The 17,367-nt window shown below is 40.3% G+C and overlaps 1 protein-coding gene across 1 annotated transcript in view; it reads right to left on the bottom strand.

Annotated features, from left to right (window-relative positions):
- LOC138624130 (matrix metalloproteinase-17-like) overlaps nucleotides 1-17,367 on the bottom strand; it is a 64,543-nt gene that overhangs the window by 21,853 nt on the left and 25,323 nt on the right. Inside the window, exons 2-4 of the mRNA XM_069704082.1 lie at nucleotides 17,003-17,135; nucleotides 16,662-16,797; nucleotides 3,339-3,625 (exon numbers count right to left, since the gene is read on the bottom strand). Coding sequence (XP_069560183.1) covers nucleotides 3,339-3,625; nucleotides 16,662-16,797; nucleotides 17,003-17,135 — 556 coding nt within the window. The remainder of the gene's footprint in view (nucleotides 1-3,338; nucleotides 3,626-16,661; nucleotides 16,798-17,002; nucleotides 17,136-17,367) is intronic.

A 17,367-nucleotide genomic window follows, 5' to 3' on the forward strand; every position in this document is an offset into this window, starting at 1 on the left:
TTTTCCAAACAACTCTCTTTTAGAGATCCACAACATTCCCACACTGAAAGAAATGTCAAACTACAGTACAGTGCTGTCTGGCATTTACAAACATATGCTATTTTTGAAATGTGAAATTGTATCAGAATATGCCAGAAGCACCTCAAAACATTGCTACTAATCTTCCAAAAAAAAAAAAGACCTGTGTGTTGGCATAAAGTTAGAGAGAAGTCAGTTAAACAGTTCACCCTCAATGATGTCCAAAATTACACAGAACTTTTAAACTGGCATAATATTAATTGTCTACTGTGGCGTTAGAATTTCTCCTCAATTTATTGTAGGTGATAAGCACATAAATCATTCAGTGGCAAAAGGCAGGTCTTTGATATTTATGAAAAACCTGAACAAAATGTCAATGACCATGACACCCTTAACGGGATAGCTATCCATCAAAAGCTAGAGTTGGCATTGGAAGCTGGTCTTCCTTGTGAATATATCTATAAACAGTAATATAAAATGTTCTGAGTACCTTGTTTAGGAAATACACAATTATTTCAGCTATATATTCCCATACTTAATATTTATGTGACAAAATTCCTCAAACACAAGCCATAGTACATAACTGATAGTTTGCTTCAACACTTGTTTGATGTTTGTTCCCTCAATTCACCCAGACCATAGCCAGCCAAGGGACACTTTTTCATAATGAAGCATAATCAGGTCTTGGTGCGTCATGTTCATGTAGTGTAGCTAAGCTTTTCCATGCAGTGCATTGCACTAGAAGCACTTAACCCTGAAAAGAACACGGTGTTAAGGCCGACTGTCATTATCTCTGTGTGGGAAAATCACTCATATTGTCAGTGCAGCTGCTTCATGAAATGCTGCTTGCTTACAGATTTCTCTCTTTTCTGCTTCCAGCTTTGGAAGAGGTATCCCTGTCAGATTTTGCCATGAATTCATCTTTAACCCAGGAAATACTCTATTTGGGATTGTTGAGGTGAGAAAGAGTTAGAAATAGGTATTGGCTGCCAAGTGGTGTAATTATGTTGCTACTGGAAGGGAAAAGGTGTCACTTGGAATTAGAGGAGTAATGGCATCCTTACACATCACAAACTTTTGGCACTCCTTCATCTATTGGCCCTGGGGACTTTTTAGCAGATGGTGGTATATACAGCATGACAGTAACAATTACTCTTTCCCTGCTTAGGTGTTATTTCCAATTCTATAGAAACAAAGGCGAACCACTAACATCAATTACCTGCAAGCAGTAGATATAATTCGAAATATCAGAAGGAATTTCTTTATTTTCTAATACCAATTTTAAAATGTAAAATCACATCATCTATATTACCACTCTCTGCTGTCCGTCCATCTTTCAAAAGGAAGGGACAAATGGAGGCACTGAGCAGAGGAGAAAGGAAGGTCATTTTAAGCTCAGTCATCCAGATGAAAAGAAGAATAAAGAAAGCAAGTCAGAGAAAAGGAGAGTTAATGATTTATGCTGTCATTCGTGTGACCGTACTGAGACAGTCCCTGCCTGATGATGCATTCAGTGGACTCCATCCGCTTATTACATCCGGATGAGTGGACCTGTAATGCTCCTCCGCCCTTTCCCACTTGCCAACCACCTTCTATACTTTTTTTTTTTTTTTTTTTAAAGAAAATGCAAAGTACAGCGGATGGCAAAATGAGGATGATGCAAAGTGACAAGACCGCCGAGCTTTCGAGAACTTGACCAATTGGCCACTTTTTGAAAAATGATCCTGTTGTGCCACAAAAATGTAATTTGTGCCAGAAGAATTTAGACTTATTCATAAGACAACAAGGACATGCACAGTTCAGCAGAAGTGCAATGAGGAGCCGGGTGAATGATGATGTCTGCAGGGAGTGGTATTCTGTGTATTTTAGTGTGAACGTGTGAATGAGTGAAGTAATAAATCAGTGGATTAAAGCAGTTTTGAGACTAAAACCATGCCTTGTGTTTTCCAGTGCCATCTAAGAATGACGGATATCTCTAATATAAGCTCATCTATTTTTGATTGGCAAAGCTGATTGAATTCCATTTAGAGCCGCTGTCACCGTGTCCTCATTTCAAACTCGTAGATCTCCCTCGGCGGGTAATCAAGCTCTTTGAAAACTGTTTGATGAAAGAAATTTGGCCAGATCATTCATGAGCACATTGCATACAGCAGTCTATTAGTCCACACAGCTCAAAGCTCAGACAAACTCGAATGTGTTTCACCAGCTAATCACAGTCTGTATGCTGATGACGGTATCACCAGACCAAATAATGATACAGTAAAACAGGTGATGATGAATGTAACTCAGGTTGATGATACATGACTTAAGAGGAAGGTAATCTAAATCATGATTACAAAATAAATAAATCCAACTGAAACCTGACATGTAGCCAATAGTTAACTGATAAGTGACACTTTTGCATTCACCTCAGTACAGTGGCAGAGGACACGAGGGCCAAATAGAATAACAAAAGGGTGTGATGTGGATCTCTAGGAAATTTACAATGACATTAAACTTCCATCAATCTGTCAGTTGTACCACGTTGACACTGGGGATGGGCCTTTTAATAAAAACATCTGCATGTTTTTAGCTTCATCTTTGAGATGAGGGCTGTTTTTTGCTCTGCATGTTGAACATCAAAGTTACTTTGGCCGGTGACAAAGTTAGTCATTGGTTGTTGATCTGTGGCTGTTTGCTTGGTGCTTTAGTCTCAAATGACTGCGCATTGCTGTGGTAGACTGATGATATGGTAGTTTTAACTGGCAGAGTTTGCACTGCGCCTTATTTTCATTTATTTTTTTATATTCTGTAATCTGTTTTTTTTTATATTTTGCAACTATTTTGAGTAACTCATTACTACCAGATACCAGCAAAAACAAGGGAAAATGAATCAAGACGATAGTTGCAAAAAGTATGTGATTTTCTATGATTTAATGACTTTGAAAATTAAGACCGACCCCTCGTTGACACCACGTATTGCAGATGGTAGTGAATGAAATTGAGTTTGTCAGCAAGCAAAAAAGCTGAAATATATATATATATAAAATGTTAAAACCCATTAAATCAATTGACAAAAGCAATTGATGTTTGACACGTATATCTGAGAGATAGCAATTTCAATTATTAGCTAAAACTAATGAGCTAAAACTAATAAATAAAGCCTCTGAAAAAAACTAAAAGCAATGAATGAATCTGTTCAATCTCAAGCAGTCAGTTATGGCAAAACAAGATAATTTTGAGTTGGGAAATTGTGTGTTTTATTCTGTGCATGTAAATGGGTTTCAATAGTTGTAAAATAAATACTGCAGTTTACTGTAACAGATGACAACTTTCCTCACCTGGAGATCTGAAGGTCCAGGCCTCGTCGTCATCAAAGTGTGTGTCTCCAGCTGTGAACCGCTCTCCGGGGAAAAATGCGTGAGCCACCGTTCCCCCCGGGCCGTCAAAGGGGTACCCGTCGTTGTGGTCGGCTTTAGTGAAGTCGATCTGAATGTCTGCGTCACTGCCGGCCACCTCGTGGAAGTTGAGCGGCGCGATGTCGCTCCAGACCTTCAAGGCGTAGTACATCAGGGCTCGAACAGTGTCCCTGCCCAGTAAGGCCGAATCCTTAGGGAAGGTCCTCACTCTGAGAGGGAGGAGGGAATATATTAAAACCAAGAAGTAGAAAGAACGGAAGGAGGGGGGGGGGAGGAGGAGGAGGAGGAGGAGGAGGAGGAGGAGGAGGAGGAGGAGGAGGAGGAGGGCATGGAAAAGAGATTAATTGATTGATGGGGAAAGTGGATGGGAGACTTAACAGAAGAACAAAGTAAAAGTGAAGACAAGAGAAAGAAAAGATTATAATAGACAAGAAACAAGAGGATAAGAAAATGACAATGAAAGCCGGAGAAGTACCAGAGGTAAAATCTGGGATACCAGAGAAGAAGAGTATATCAAGTGTGTAAGTGACACATCGGAGAATAACATGAAGGGTCCTATTTTTCTGTGACAAACCAACGGCCACTTCAAGCAGCATTACAGCTGTCTGAAAAACTGAAATAGCTTGGACCGATGCGAGGTGATTTTATTAATTATTTCTGCTGTCATTGCACAAGTACAATAAAAACTAAATTAACATAGGGACCACAGACAGAGAAAGGATAAGAAGGTGTCAGAGGGCATGCTGAAGAAGTATCAAAAGGAAACGGGAGTTGTTATTCAGTCGACACAGGCAGGAGAAGAGCATAACTGAGGTAGCTCTGATTGCATAAAAGCACAAAAGCATAAAGGTCAACTACGCAGAGTCTGCCACTGGGAGAGCCATGTACAGAGAATTCCTCTGCATATTTTCTGTGATTCCATCGTTTTTTGTATTTCATGCTCAGGTGCTCCTGTAGCTCACTCGTACTGATAATAAGTTATATCGCGCATTCAGAGATATTCCGGCATCAGCTTTCCAAAACAAGTTTTTACTGTCTTTTCTATTGCCGCTCTTCCTTCTTTAGTTTAGTTGTTCTTTGCATCATCTTAACATCTCTCAAGCTGTTTTTTTTGTGACTACTACAGTAGAAACAGGACACAAATAAACAGAAAACCACTCAGAACTCAGGCGAAATGTATCTACCGCCCCGCTTTTCAAATCTCCTCTTCTCCATTGTCATTGTCTCTCATCCCCTTTCTCTTCCTTCCACCCATCAGTCTTTGCCTTGAGGCACTCCCCTTCGTTCTCCCCACAAGACCACTTTGTCTAAATACAAGAAGCAATTTGGCCTTTGCAGGCTGCTCAAGGAAATTTAATCAGTGAGTGATACTGACAGAGTATCAGTGAGAGCTGCCTCATCTTACCACTCCAACGAGCTTTCGACCTGCTGGGAAACAGTTAAAATGACCAAAGTGATGTATTGTGAGAGATTATTTTTTGGGTGCAGTAAAAGTAGAGAGAAAAGAAGATGTAATTCAGTGTTTCTTCTACCATTGTCCCTTCTGACCCCCACTGAAAGAAACCAAATACGCATATACTCATAGAACTGGAGTTACGTCCAGTAACTACTATTTATTTATTTATTTAATTCCTGTGAATGCATTTCATTTCAGCTCAGTGTGAGAGTCCCTTATTATCTGTCTGTCACTGAAGGCCGCGCTACTTTCTGTGCTGTTGCTCCTGTGTGCTCTCTGTGTTTCATGAAGGGTGGATCTGTGTCCCATTCACACAGACATGCAGCGGAGCAGTGCAGGGGACGGAAACCGGTGAACGTCACTCGAGTTGATGACAAATTACGTTCGTTACCTGACTCTACAAAAAGGGAAATAATAGCCCAAAGTTAAGCTTTCAATGGACTTCAGCCCCAAACTGATGAAAATCTGATCAAAATATCAGCATTTTTTGAATGCACCCTACCTCTATCTACCAAATGCAGCAAGGATGCTGACTATTAGGTCTGCTCCTGATCAAGCTAGAAGTGCAACCCAGAGCTCCTCTCCCTGACAAGCACAGTAAGACGGGCTTTGATTTTCAGAAGAAAGACTCCTGGCTTTGCAAAACTCTAAAACTGATATCGGTAAGGTTTGGTAATCATATGTACAACTGTAAAAAATAAATAAATGTACATATATATATATATATATATTTGTGGGTGAGTATGCAACAAGGTGTGTAAACTATGTAGGGGAAGTTAAAGGTGAGCTTATAGGAAGTGCTGAAGTTTAGCTGAGCTGTGATTTTACATGCAATCCTGGATAAACTGGTTTATAAATTAATTCTCCCTCGAGGGATACCACACTTTTTTTGTATTTGGTGGGTTTTCTAATCCACATACATTTCTCCGGCATAAATTTGTTGATATCAGAAAGTTGGTAGTTGCTCTTTGAATGTGTTTTGGAGAAAGTAGCTACGTTATCTCTCTAGACTGGACTTTTTGTTAACAGTTATCACAGGTGTCACCCAATCGACCAGGACTGAAATATTCATGGATGTAATTTTCCTTTCAAACAGTGTAACCGTTGTAATACTTGGCCACCTCTCTCCTTTAAGGTGCTCACACAAATCTAGCTCTACAACAGGAGCCTCATTATGTATGATCAGTTTAGACAAGCCCATCAAGTTACAGAACAGTCAAACTTCAACTGTGCCAATCACGGTAAACATTTAGGTCACTAAAAGGTTCAGAGAGTGAGGTTCTGTCACTTGAAACAATTTTCATGAAAAGTCTTCTTGTCATTCCCATTTCTTCTTTTGTTGAATTTGGCATCTTAAAAGCCAAGTATCTGTCAAACAAACCATCTGTTTGACATTTGTTTCAGCTCATACTCAAATGCTTTGTGATGAAGGTCTTCTTGTTGAACACTGGTGACTCATTCCTCTCAATGAAGCTTCTACAGTTCTTAATTGTTTTTTCTTCTTTTAAAGAAGAAGAAGTTGTTTAATGCTATCTGAAGTTTAGTCTTCGAGCACGCAGAACAGATGTTGAAATCAGGAATGACAATGTTATTGTTTTTTTCTGCCCTTTTACCAGCCTGAGAGCTCTGCTTGTGGCCGAGGTAGATCAAGGGTTCATAGTGATGATTTCAAACGTTAATTCATTGTTATACTAGTTGTAAGACCTCTAGCATTGCTAAAAAACACACACAAAAAAAAGATTTATCCAATATAACGAAAGTTAGGGATAGTGCGCTACTCATCGTACATGACAACATCGTTATTACCGATTTCAACATCTGTTCTGTGTGCTCGAAGACTAAACTTCAGACGGCATTAAACAACTTAAAAATACACTGCTAATCTTCTTTTTCTTAATTATAGTAGGTGGAAAAGTACACACTGTGCATGGCCAATCTTCAGACCAGAAAAGGAGATAATGAACAGGATGATGCAGACAGGGAGTACACAATGAAGGCGTAACAAATACAGGTTCAATTAATTAGAAAACAGAGGCATTATATGAGGGAGAGTGAGCAAATGATAGAGTAACAAGCAGAAACACAGCAACTCTCCTCTTGAAGAAATATGTCTGACAACTCTCCCCATGGCTTTATCTTCTACAGTTCTAACTTTAGTCAGAATCAGACGCTCTGTTCTCCGTGACAAGGACGAGTTCCTTAAGTTTCAGCGTTTCTCTGGGCTACAACACTCGATGGGATCTGTGATCACAGACACATTTCTATCTCTGACAGAGCATCTGATGTCTCCTTTTCCTCACCAACCAAAAATGCTCCTCATTACAAAAGCTTTTTAAATGGTAGCTTCTGTTACAAACTTAGAAGGCAGTACAAAAGTGAGGGAGTGAGAGACTGCCCTCTTAATGTCAGTGAGACATGGGCAGTAATGGAGTTGAAAATTTGAGGTTGAAAACTAGAATTACTACTTCATGGTTGTATGACTCCACCAACTTAACAAGTTGCAGTTTACATCCATATCTGTCCGAACTCATCATTTTTGTAGTAAATACTTGGAGGGAATTTGGCCCGTGAAGCTGATTCTAATAAAACACAAGCTTTATTTAAATATAGTTGTTGCTGCAAAGAAACTAAATATTATAAACGTGGATGCTTCACACACGGAGGATCGATACAATCCCCGCAATTACAAGGTAGATACCAAAGATGAGTGTCACCAATTCGGCATCTGAACGAATGTGAAATATGGTCACAATCACAATGGTGCATGTCATGATGTCAGTTAAGTAGATGTTTTGAATATAAAATGCCATCCCTTCATTATTTTATTCTTTCAGACATTTGTGTGATTTTTTTTTCATAATTTGCACAATAATTTCTGAATTATAACCACAATTTAGTTTTTTGAAGTCACAGTAGCCGTGACCTCTGATGTTTGGCCACCAACATCTGATCAATTCATCTTTAAGTCCAAATGAATGTTTGTGCCAAATTTGAAACAAATTCCTACATGGTGTTCTTGAGATATTTATTTCGCATGAATGGGACGGACGGACGGACCACCCGCAAACAATGGGGGCGGCACAGAGGCCTAAAATTCAAAATGTTTGAGAAGTTGGTTATGGCTGCAGTTGGTTGTTGTAAAAACTTAGCACATTATGATGAAGTTGTCATAATGCTTTTAATGATAAATGGTAGTGTCATCAGAATTTATTTTTTATTGCTCCCTTAATCTCTGTATTATCAGTAACTTTGGCCCAAATAATGACATTTACATTTCCTGAAAATAGGCGCTGAAAAGTGTGTTCCCAAAATCCTTCCAGAGGAGGACACATTATCAGGCTGCAGGGAGCCCAAACTACTTCTGCCAGATGGTAAGGGCAGCCTGCACATACACTGAGAAATGAAACCCAGGGCAGTGAACAATTTGTGATGTACCGTCCATTTAAAGCGTGTTGCCTTTTCAGTGATGTACATCCAATCCTGGCCAGTTTATAAAGTATGGTGGAAAAGCAAAGCAGAACCGAGCACTTTGTCTTACAGGTTCTCACAAGGCTCTGGTTATGGGAAGCTCCAGGTTACGGGTCATTAAGTCCCTGCAGAGGAAAAGCGGCTAATGATGGGGTGAGAGGACCAGAAGAAACTCGTCTTGCTTACTGCAACAAATATTCGGGAAAACTGATTAAAGAGACTTTGAAATTAGTTGGATGGACAGAAGGCTGATTAAGGTCGACTTCATTTTCTTGACCTACTTAAATCCATGGCACAAGTTCTACCTTCATTTGAGGAATGAGTCATAGCAAACTAAGTTTATGTGCAGGTATGTGTGTGTGTGTGTGTGTGTCCGCCTGCACGCTGCACGTTCGCCAATTAAAGCTGATGCAGAAAGACGCGTTTGCGTGCAAACACACGCGTTCCTATTACATTTCACCTGTTTGACTTAATTTCCGCGTAACTTCTTATCGACCTTTCCACACGTGGACGCAGGGTGATGATTCAGATGAAGAGGCAGAGGGATAAGAAGAGAGGGATGGCAAGATGCAGAGGGAGGGAGAGAAACAGATGAAGAAACCTCTAAGACTCTTTTGCTGTTTCTCCCCCCCTCGCCTACAGCCTCTCAGCAGGCTCTTGCCTCCTGTGGCTTTGCTGCTCCATGGAGACGTGAGCTGATATCAAAAGTTGACGCGAAAAGGTACACATGCACGCAAACACACCTAATATTCACCTCTTGCGCTCCACCACCCTCTGTAGACATAAGCTGATTACCCTGCAAATTGAAAGCTCATATTGCTAACTGTGATTCATAGGCTCCCATGCGTTCGTAGATGCACACATGTAGCAACACGTGCTGAAACACAACTCTCATACATGGAAGTATTTCACAGACAGAGACACAGACTCATGCTGGGTATTATCCAGAAACTGCTCGCGCTACGCGCGCACACACACACGCATGCGCACACATATAGGCACATACACACACGTGTCATGTCATTCAGGCTGAAGATGAAAGAAGCTCAATTAAAAGGCTCTGCATGAGTTTCCCCTCTCTCCAAAAATCGTTCTCTCTCCTTTTCAGTCTGCATCTCCCGCTCCTCTGTCTACCCAGTCTCTTACAGTAACCAACTCCTGCGACAGCGATGTGAAATCTGGAGAAAAACATATCGGGTCTCTAGTAAGATAACAACATTATAGGTATTCTTAAGGTTCTACCAGGCAATTTCACAGGTTCGGGGCCTCAAGTGGCAACAGGGAGATGAATGCTGAGCACTTCAATACCTTGGAATTACTATTATGTCAATAAACACTTCTTTGTGGCAGGATTGCTTTGTGATACAGACTCGATGGATTTGTGATTGACCAACAATAGAGGCACCCCTCATGTTTGTGTGTGTGTGTGTGTGTGTGTGTATATATATACACACACACACACACACACACACACACACACACACACACACACACACACACACACACACACACACACACACACACACACACACACACACACACACACACACACACACACACACACACACACACACACACACACACACACACACACACACACACACACACACACACACACGAGGGGTGGAGGTCTTGAACGCTTTTACGGAAAATTCTAAATGACCCGGTCGAGCTTTTCACTGAGAGGTTACTGGAGCACTTATTTATACATGAGATTGGAGAGTACCAGGTGATGAACTTCTCAGTGAAACACTCGACCGGGCCATTTTTAATTTTCCATAGAAGCGTTCAAGAGCTCCACATGCAGGTCACAATATCAAATTTTGACTGTGCAAATACTGATTGAACTGGTGCAAGTTCATCACCTGGTACTCTACAATATGTATCTAAATATGTTGCCAAGGGAGAAAGAGAATGAAAAACTATTTGTTATGCTGTGGTATGCCTGGCCATTACTGCTAACAGCTTTGTGTTATTACATTTTACACTCCCACGGCTACTTCTAGGACTGTAACCTACTGGAGCCTTTACTTACAGCTGTGGCATTCCTCACCACTCACTGTGAACTATGGCTGTTGTTAGTACTTTGATGGACCCCTGCTGCTGAGTTATGGCAATGGCTACCCTAAATAATCTCATTACCAACCACCTTCAACTTTAAACACTGCTCGACTTTTGTAAATAGGCCCCACTGGGTTCGAAGCGCAGGTCCCACAAAACAATGGCTTTCACATTCAGGAGGTGTAAATACAGTGATGATACACTGCAGTATGTAAAGAGGATGATGCCACTGTGGACCTTCATCTGTTTTTCATAGTCATTAAGTGCGTATAAAGGCTCCTGCACTGCTCGTTCTTGCACTCAGTTCATTTACTTGATTAGAAAGATGCAAGTCTAGAGAAAGATGAGAACTGGTGATTTTGCACTCTAGCAGTTAGTCAATAAAACCACACCACTGTTTTAGATTTAATAGATGTAGGGAGAAAAGATGCAATCCCTTCTTCCTTTCTTCTGCGCTATTCTCATCCTCCTCCCTGCTCAGCTCGCTACACCTATCTGTTTGAGTTATCAGTCGGCTGCAAATGACTGCCAGGCTTTCTGCTGCGATAATGGGCTAACAATATGAGATAATGGGCTAACAGAGAGCTATTGCACAACTCGGCTGTTAATGTCTGTAACATGCTTGCAGTGCAGCGTGGTGTATCGGCGTGTGCGCGAGAGAAAAAAATGGTACGCAGGAGTTAAATTGGTATGAAGGGTTCAGCTTCAGCAAGAGACTCTTGGACAACATCATAAAAATCATTTACTTATTTCTGTTGTGGAAAAATACCTTACTTGAGTCTATAAAATTAATAGCTGCTCAGCCTAGCCCATTGTGCCTTTTTTTTTTTTCCCCCTTTCTGTGAAATCTCTTACACTCACCATGTACTCTTTGTATTTTCAGAACATAATGATGTGACTGTCGTCCGTGCGAACAAGCAGAGGAGAGTGTGAAGTGCCAATCAGTCAGATGTCTTCAACTGTGCCAAGGTGAGTTAAATCAGGAATGAGTGGGTGAGCCTTTACTTCTTGCTGTAAGTAAATGTCAAATTTTAATTAAGCACTGTATGGTACAGACCTTCGCCAAATTAGAGACTGATGTCGGTCACATTTTAAACGCTGCTGGGAGTCTCTGCCTGTGTAGTTCTGTTCAAGCATTTCATTTCTTTGCAGTTACCATGAGCGGTTTGAACACCCAGAAGGACGTATTATACTTTATGTTGGACTAACAGTGGGAAACAAAGAGACTTTGTGCTTGTTGTTTACCTCAATGATAACTTTATGAAGCAGCTAACACTTGCACATATTTGCACTGCGGTACTTCTTACAGAGTTACAGTTACCATATTATATACAATGTAAATCCATATTTTTTACTCCAAGTGTATCACCAACAACAGTAAAAGATCTACTGTGAAGCTATGATAATAACACAAGTGCAATTACTTAACATTTGTTGTTGATACCAACAAAAAGTCTGCCGTACTGTTCCTATAACACACAACACTGGCAAGTTACTGAGCTCTGTGAACTGTTGCATTGCAGTCTTCATATGAGTACAATAATCTAATTATGTGCTTTTCACGAGAGTTGGCTCATTATAAATCTAATTAATGTCAGCGTTCTGTACTTTCTATTAATAATGATCATACTGAGTCGGGTCCTTCTGGGTTTTCCATCAGTTTCTAGAGGGCTTAAAGTAGCTGCTGTGGTAGCGATGGGGGTGGTGGACAGTTATTTGACTAAAAACGGATCATTTTGACATAATTCTTATCATTACAATGTTTATTGGAAAATGCGCCATCTATCATAGAAATAATAATAACCAAAAATAAAACAAAGCTTATAATTAAATGATAGTGGCTGTGAAAAAACCCTGTGGATGCTGCACCCAAGTGTTTTAATGGTGGGAAATACCATGTGCTGCTGATAATGAGCAGCGGACAGAAGAACCTTTATAGCTTTATAAGCATTTCAACATGACACCATTATCAATTTATTTAACTCCTGTTTTTTATTTTTTTTTAAAATTGGTTTCACTTCCTTGTTGTTTGAAGCCCCACAGACCTCACTTCTATATATTTACAAATAATGACAATTATTCTTTGAAGGTTTTCAATGTAAATAACGTCACTTTTCATCCTGCCCTCTTGAAACAGAATATGTAGGAAACTCCTCCTAATTGCCATAAATGAGACTTGTGCATTCCATATTAGATTTCTTGTTCGACTGATAAATAAAGTGTCACAAGTATAAAAACATGAATCCAAATTGACTATTATTTTGTCCTCTGTGTGGGGAGCACGATGCGTGTTCTGCTCCGTACATTTAATAAATACATCATAGCTAAAACAATCTTGTTTGTGTGCAGTGACTTTCTGGCTGCACAATGAAATGATGAACATTGATATATTGATACGATATATACATTGCAGAGAAGTAAATAGTTATATTTTCCTTTCATCTTACTGATGGATGATGGATTGTCATACAAACATTTAATATGGTTGTCGGATTACACCTGACTCATTAGCTGTTTTGCACATTATCCATTCTGTCCACCCTGTTGTTCTCCCATTTCATCTAATGAAGCAAAGATACCATGAAACATTACGTTTGTGAACCGAGCAGTATAAGTGGCACAACATCCTCCGAAAACAGAAGGAGAAAAGCACACCCAGAGAATTACAGCGAAGGCCAGTCTATGCAGAATATCAATGCTTTGTTATGGTGCTTTACTGAAAATCTGTTCCATATGAAAATCTCCCTGGATCTGAAGCCAGCACATAATCCACAACTTTTCCCGCGCACTGTTCTACAAATGTGAGTGCTGTGAATACCAAGGTGTTTCACTGGACTGAAGACAAGGCTGTCTTATTTCAGAGAGCTGTGAGCTGACAGGAGCACGGTGGATGATTGGCAGCAGTACAAAGAAGAAAAAGAAAGTTGAAGCCCACCAGGAGGGAGGCAATGAATACATACCTGTGAGTATTTGAATAAATAACTTTGTGTGTGTGTGTGTGTGTGTGTGTGTGTGTGTGTGTGTGTGTGTGTGTGTGTGTGTGTGTGTGTGTGTGTGTGTGTGTGTGTGTGTGTTGACTTTCCTTATTTCTCAGTTCATGTGCGTATTTTATATTCTGCACACACACAATGGCCCACACAACAGCTTATAGCGGCTCGATTTTGAATCAGCCCTGATGGCGTGTAGAAATCAGCACAGTCTAAACCATATGCTTCGCTGCCTCCTCCGCGGTCTGACACTTTGCTATGGTTTCTCACCTGACAAAATTATTTAATGAAAGGGCAAAAAAAAAAAATAAAAATATATATATATATATATATCACTGTTTTTGCTCTTTATAAACACTAAGGATGAATCATAATTTTTGAATAGTCATTAAAAAATAAAAGTTCAAATAGTTTATTCAACTAAATCTAACAAATCTTAAGTCTACCAAAGCTATGGCAAAGCACTGAGCAGACTGTCCATCCACAGATCAACAATCAGTTGCTAACTTTGTCACCAGATGAAATAAGTTTGATGTTTGATGTGTTGAGCCTCTCACAGATGATAGCTTTTTTTTTTTTTTTAGTATGATGGTGTTTGTTGAGTCTCTTTCGCTCTCTCTCTCTCTCTCTCTCTGTGTGTGTGTGTGTGTGTGTGTGTGTGTGTGTGTGTGTGTGTGTGTGTGTGTGTGTGTGTGTGTGTGTGTGGGCGGCGGCGGCGAACGGTTGTGTGTGTTTTTGAATAATAGCCGTTTAGTTCCCAGCAAATATTATTGAGTATTTTTGCTTATAATGCCCATTAGGGTTGGGCGATATGAATAATATCCCGATATGTCTGGGTATTTTTGCGATAACGATATTCCTGATGATCTGACAAAATGCTGAAACATATTTGAATTCATATTAGTCTTTTTTTTGTTATTATGATTTATTATGCAATTTCAACAACATCAGAGTTTTATATGTCAACATACAGCATCAGTTTGTGTTCAAATCTTAGAAAAAAAAAATATCTCTTCGTTCTTTAGTTTGTAAACAACAACTGTAAGTTGGTAAGATTCAGACTCTGTATAGAGCACTGGGAGGTCGTAGATGTATCGGCAGGAGAGCTGCTGCTCTGCCAGGGCGACTACCATGATCAGCAGCAGAGCTTCTAATTACCTCCTCGCCACTGTTGTCAGATTAGAAGAAGTTTTTGGCCTGATTTTCTGGAACTTGAGGTCAACGGTTGTCTATTAATGGTGCTTCTGTTGCACTTGTATTTCACTCGGAGTAACGAAACGATGTGAATCGTTCACCTAAGCTTCTAATTTGCTCTGTGTGTGTCGAGCGCGAGCAGAGCCGCCCTTTGTGAAGCGCACAAAGAGGGTAGAGGAGAAATGGCGCGACCATCGATTCAACTTTCACACTGAGCTGAAAACCTGTAGTGTACAGAAGTTTCCAGCCATGCTTGTTGCTGGAGAAGCTGCGAACATGTCTCCTACGGTTACGTTGCACAATAGTATGGCGTCGTTGCATCAGCAGGTCAGAATATGGCCATTGTCATATGATTTTTTTTGTTTTTTTGTTATTTTATTAAAAATGATACCCGTATTATTGTGAATGATGTGATATGGAACACCCCTAATAGCCGTCCCTAATGAATACGCATAGGTTTTAATGTAGTATATCTACTAATGATTGGTCGTCAAACATGAAGATGGCAGGTCTAATACAAACTGGTCAGGGGGCAGGTAGCAGGAAGTAATGTGTAGGATGAGCAGGAAGGATAGCACGGAGCTCATTTATTGAGACCATGACGGGAGGTCAATTTGAGCTCTTTGAAGTGTTTCTGTTGTCCTCAGTGTAGTGAAACAACATTTCTAGTTCCTGTTCCCACCAGTAGCTCGTATGTGGTGACACTGCAGTAGACAACTGGGCGACCACTGTGGCTGTGGTTTGGCTTGTAGCTGGTACCGCCATAAGTTTTAATGTTATTTACAATATAACAACAAATCATTTCTCCAACACTACCCGTGCCGAATCACACACTCATCACTTCAAAGGTTACTCTGAAAAGGTCGGATGTGGCTTCTTGCAGAGAAAGGTATGTTTAGACATGTTGGAGTCAATGCTTTTCATGATTTACTACAAAATCATGCAGTAATCATTTACTGCAAAACGAGCATCACAATTTAAGACAACTCCAGAAACTTTGCAAAGCACTACTGCGGCATAAACTTCCGCATGTCGAGGCGAGATGGGTATGAGTTAATTTAGCTTTTCAGAAGTTAAATTTACACGAGTTTGTTGGTTTTTACAGTTTATATTTGCTGTGTCTCTGGGTCATCATTTGAATCCACTCTAATTAAGAAAGCCTTTTAAGATGGAGGAGAGTTTTGATTGATGTAACATCGAATTTTAGTGGCATATTCCTTTAATTATATTCTAGCTGCATGGTTAGACTTCTTAATGTTCTGTTGGTGGGTTTTAATGAATGTACATCAAATCTTTTCATGAACTTTCTGTACCTTGCTGCAACACTGAGGAAACGCTTCATTTAAAAAAATTAATGAGGAATCCTGAGGAAGCTCCGCACATCTTCTGAGAGGACAAACTTGTTTGTTGATGGTTTATTTTAAAGGTTTCTCTAATCAGAATGCTACTTTTATGAAATGCCCTCTCTTTGAGCTTGAATTGATCTAGAGAGCAGATGATATCCGGCTGGAGGAAGAGTGCTGTGATCTAATCTATCAAAGGATGCACAGATGGGTTGGGAAATGGTGGGAATGCTGACGAACTGTACTGATGTGATATACTGGACTGAATCGGTACAGAACTGCAGCACTGATCTCCATTTGAAAAAAAATACATTTAGCTGAAATACAAACTTTTAAGTCAAACAGATGATTGTCATTTACATAGTCAGTAATCAGCTGACAGTATGTAACCATTAATCCTGACTTTAGCATAATGCTAACTTGACCCTATTTGTAACACCCTCAGCCTTAAGAGTGACTCCATGGCAGGCGCTGAATATCCAAGTTTAATGCTAAAAATGACACTCATTACACATTTTGGTTATACACAAATTGAAAACTGGACAAGCTGTTGTACCAAAATTATATGACCACGATCTTTTTTCTGTGGATGAGTATTTTCACACAATTCTCCCATTATATATAATAGTAGTAAATCATGTAACCTACTGCAACTATTGTTCAGACCCTGTATTACTATGTGTACTATATTATTAAATTGGTATCAGCATAGTAGACATCATATTTTGTTCCCCACCTCCAAGACAGATGTCTCTTATTCCATTTGTTCTGAGGAGTCGGGCTTCGTTTCCTGCGCCCTGATGTCCCTTCAGCCTCAGACACATCTGGCAGAGAACATCTGGGTGTTTTCATGAGGCTCAGGGTGGCTTGGTCTGGAGAAGGAGAGGAAGAGGAAGAGGGAGAAGGAGAAGGAGAAGGAGAAGGAGAAGGAGAAGGAGAAGGAGAAGGAGAAGGAGAAGGAGAAGGAGAAGGAGAAGGAGAACACTTGTAGTTGGTGCTTTGCGTGATTGGATTGCATTATATCGTTGGCTTTTCAGTGTATTTTGCCTCCACTCTATAACAAATTCAGCCATATACCGAAGACTCCAGTCTCCTCCAGCCCTCCAAACTTCTGCATGGCTTTGATGGCCTTGGTCAGGGCCTCCTTGGTCTGAAGCTGGCCAGTCACCGGGTCAGGGGGAGGGAGGTAGCCAAACTTGCTCAGCCAGTCCTGGAGGGGAAACAGTAGACGCAGAGTTCAACGGAGTTCATTCCAGACATTTTAATGACTCCAGAGCTTCCGAGAAGGTTGGGCACCTGTTCATGTTTACTGTCTGTGGATACTGCGTCTCTGAGCACATACTGTATGTATGTTCAAGTTGTGTGTTAAAGTAGCATACCTAAGGTGTTACTTCACAGTATGTGCCGGTGTATATGTTCCTCTGTGTGCATGTACACGTCTG

This window comes from Brachyistius frenatus, unplaced genomic scaffold (genome assembly GCF_029030835.1).
Source record: "Brachyistius frenatus isolate BFR_SWC_R1_liver_20210118 unplaced genomic scaffold, ASM2903083v1 Contig_3, whole genome shotgun sequence".
NCBI lineage: Eukaryota > Metazoa > Chordata > Actinopteri > Embiotocidae > Brachyistius > Brachyistius frenatus.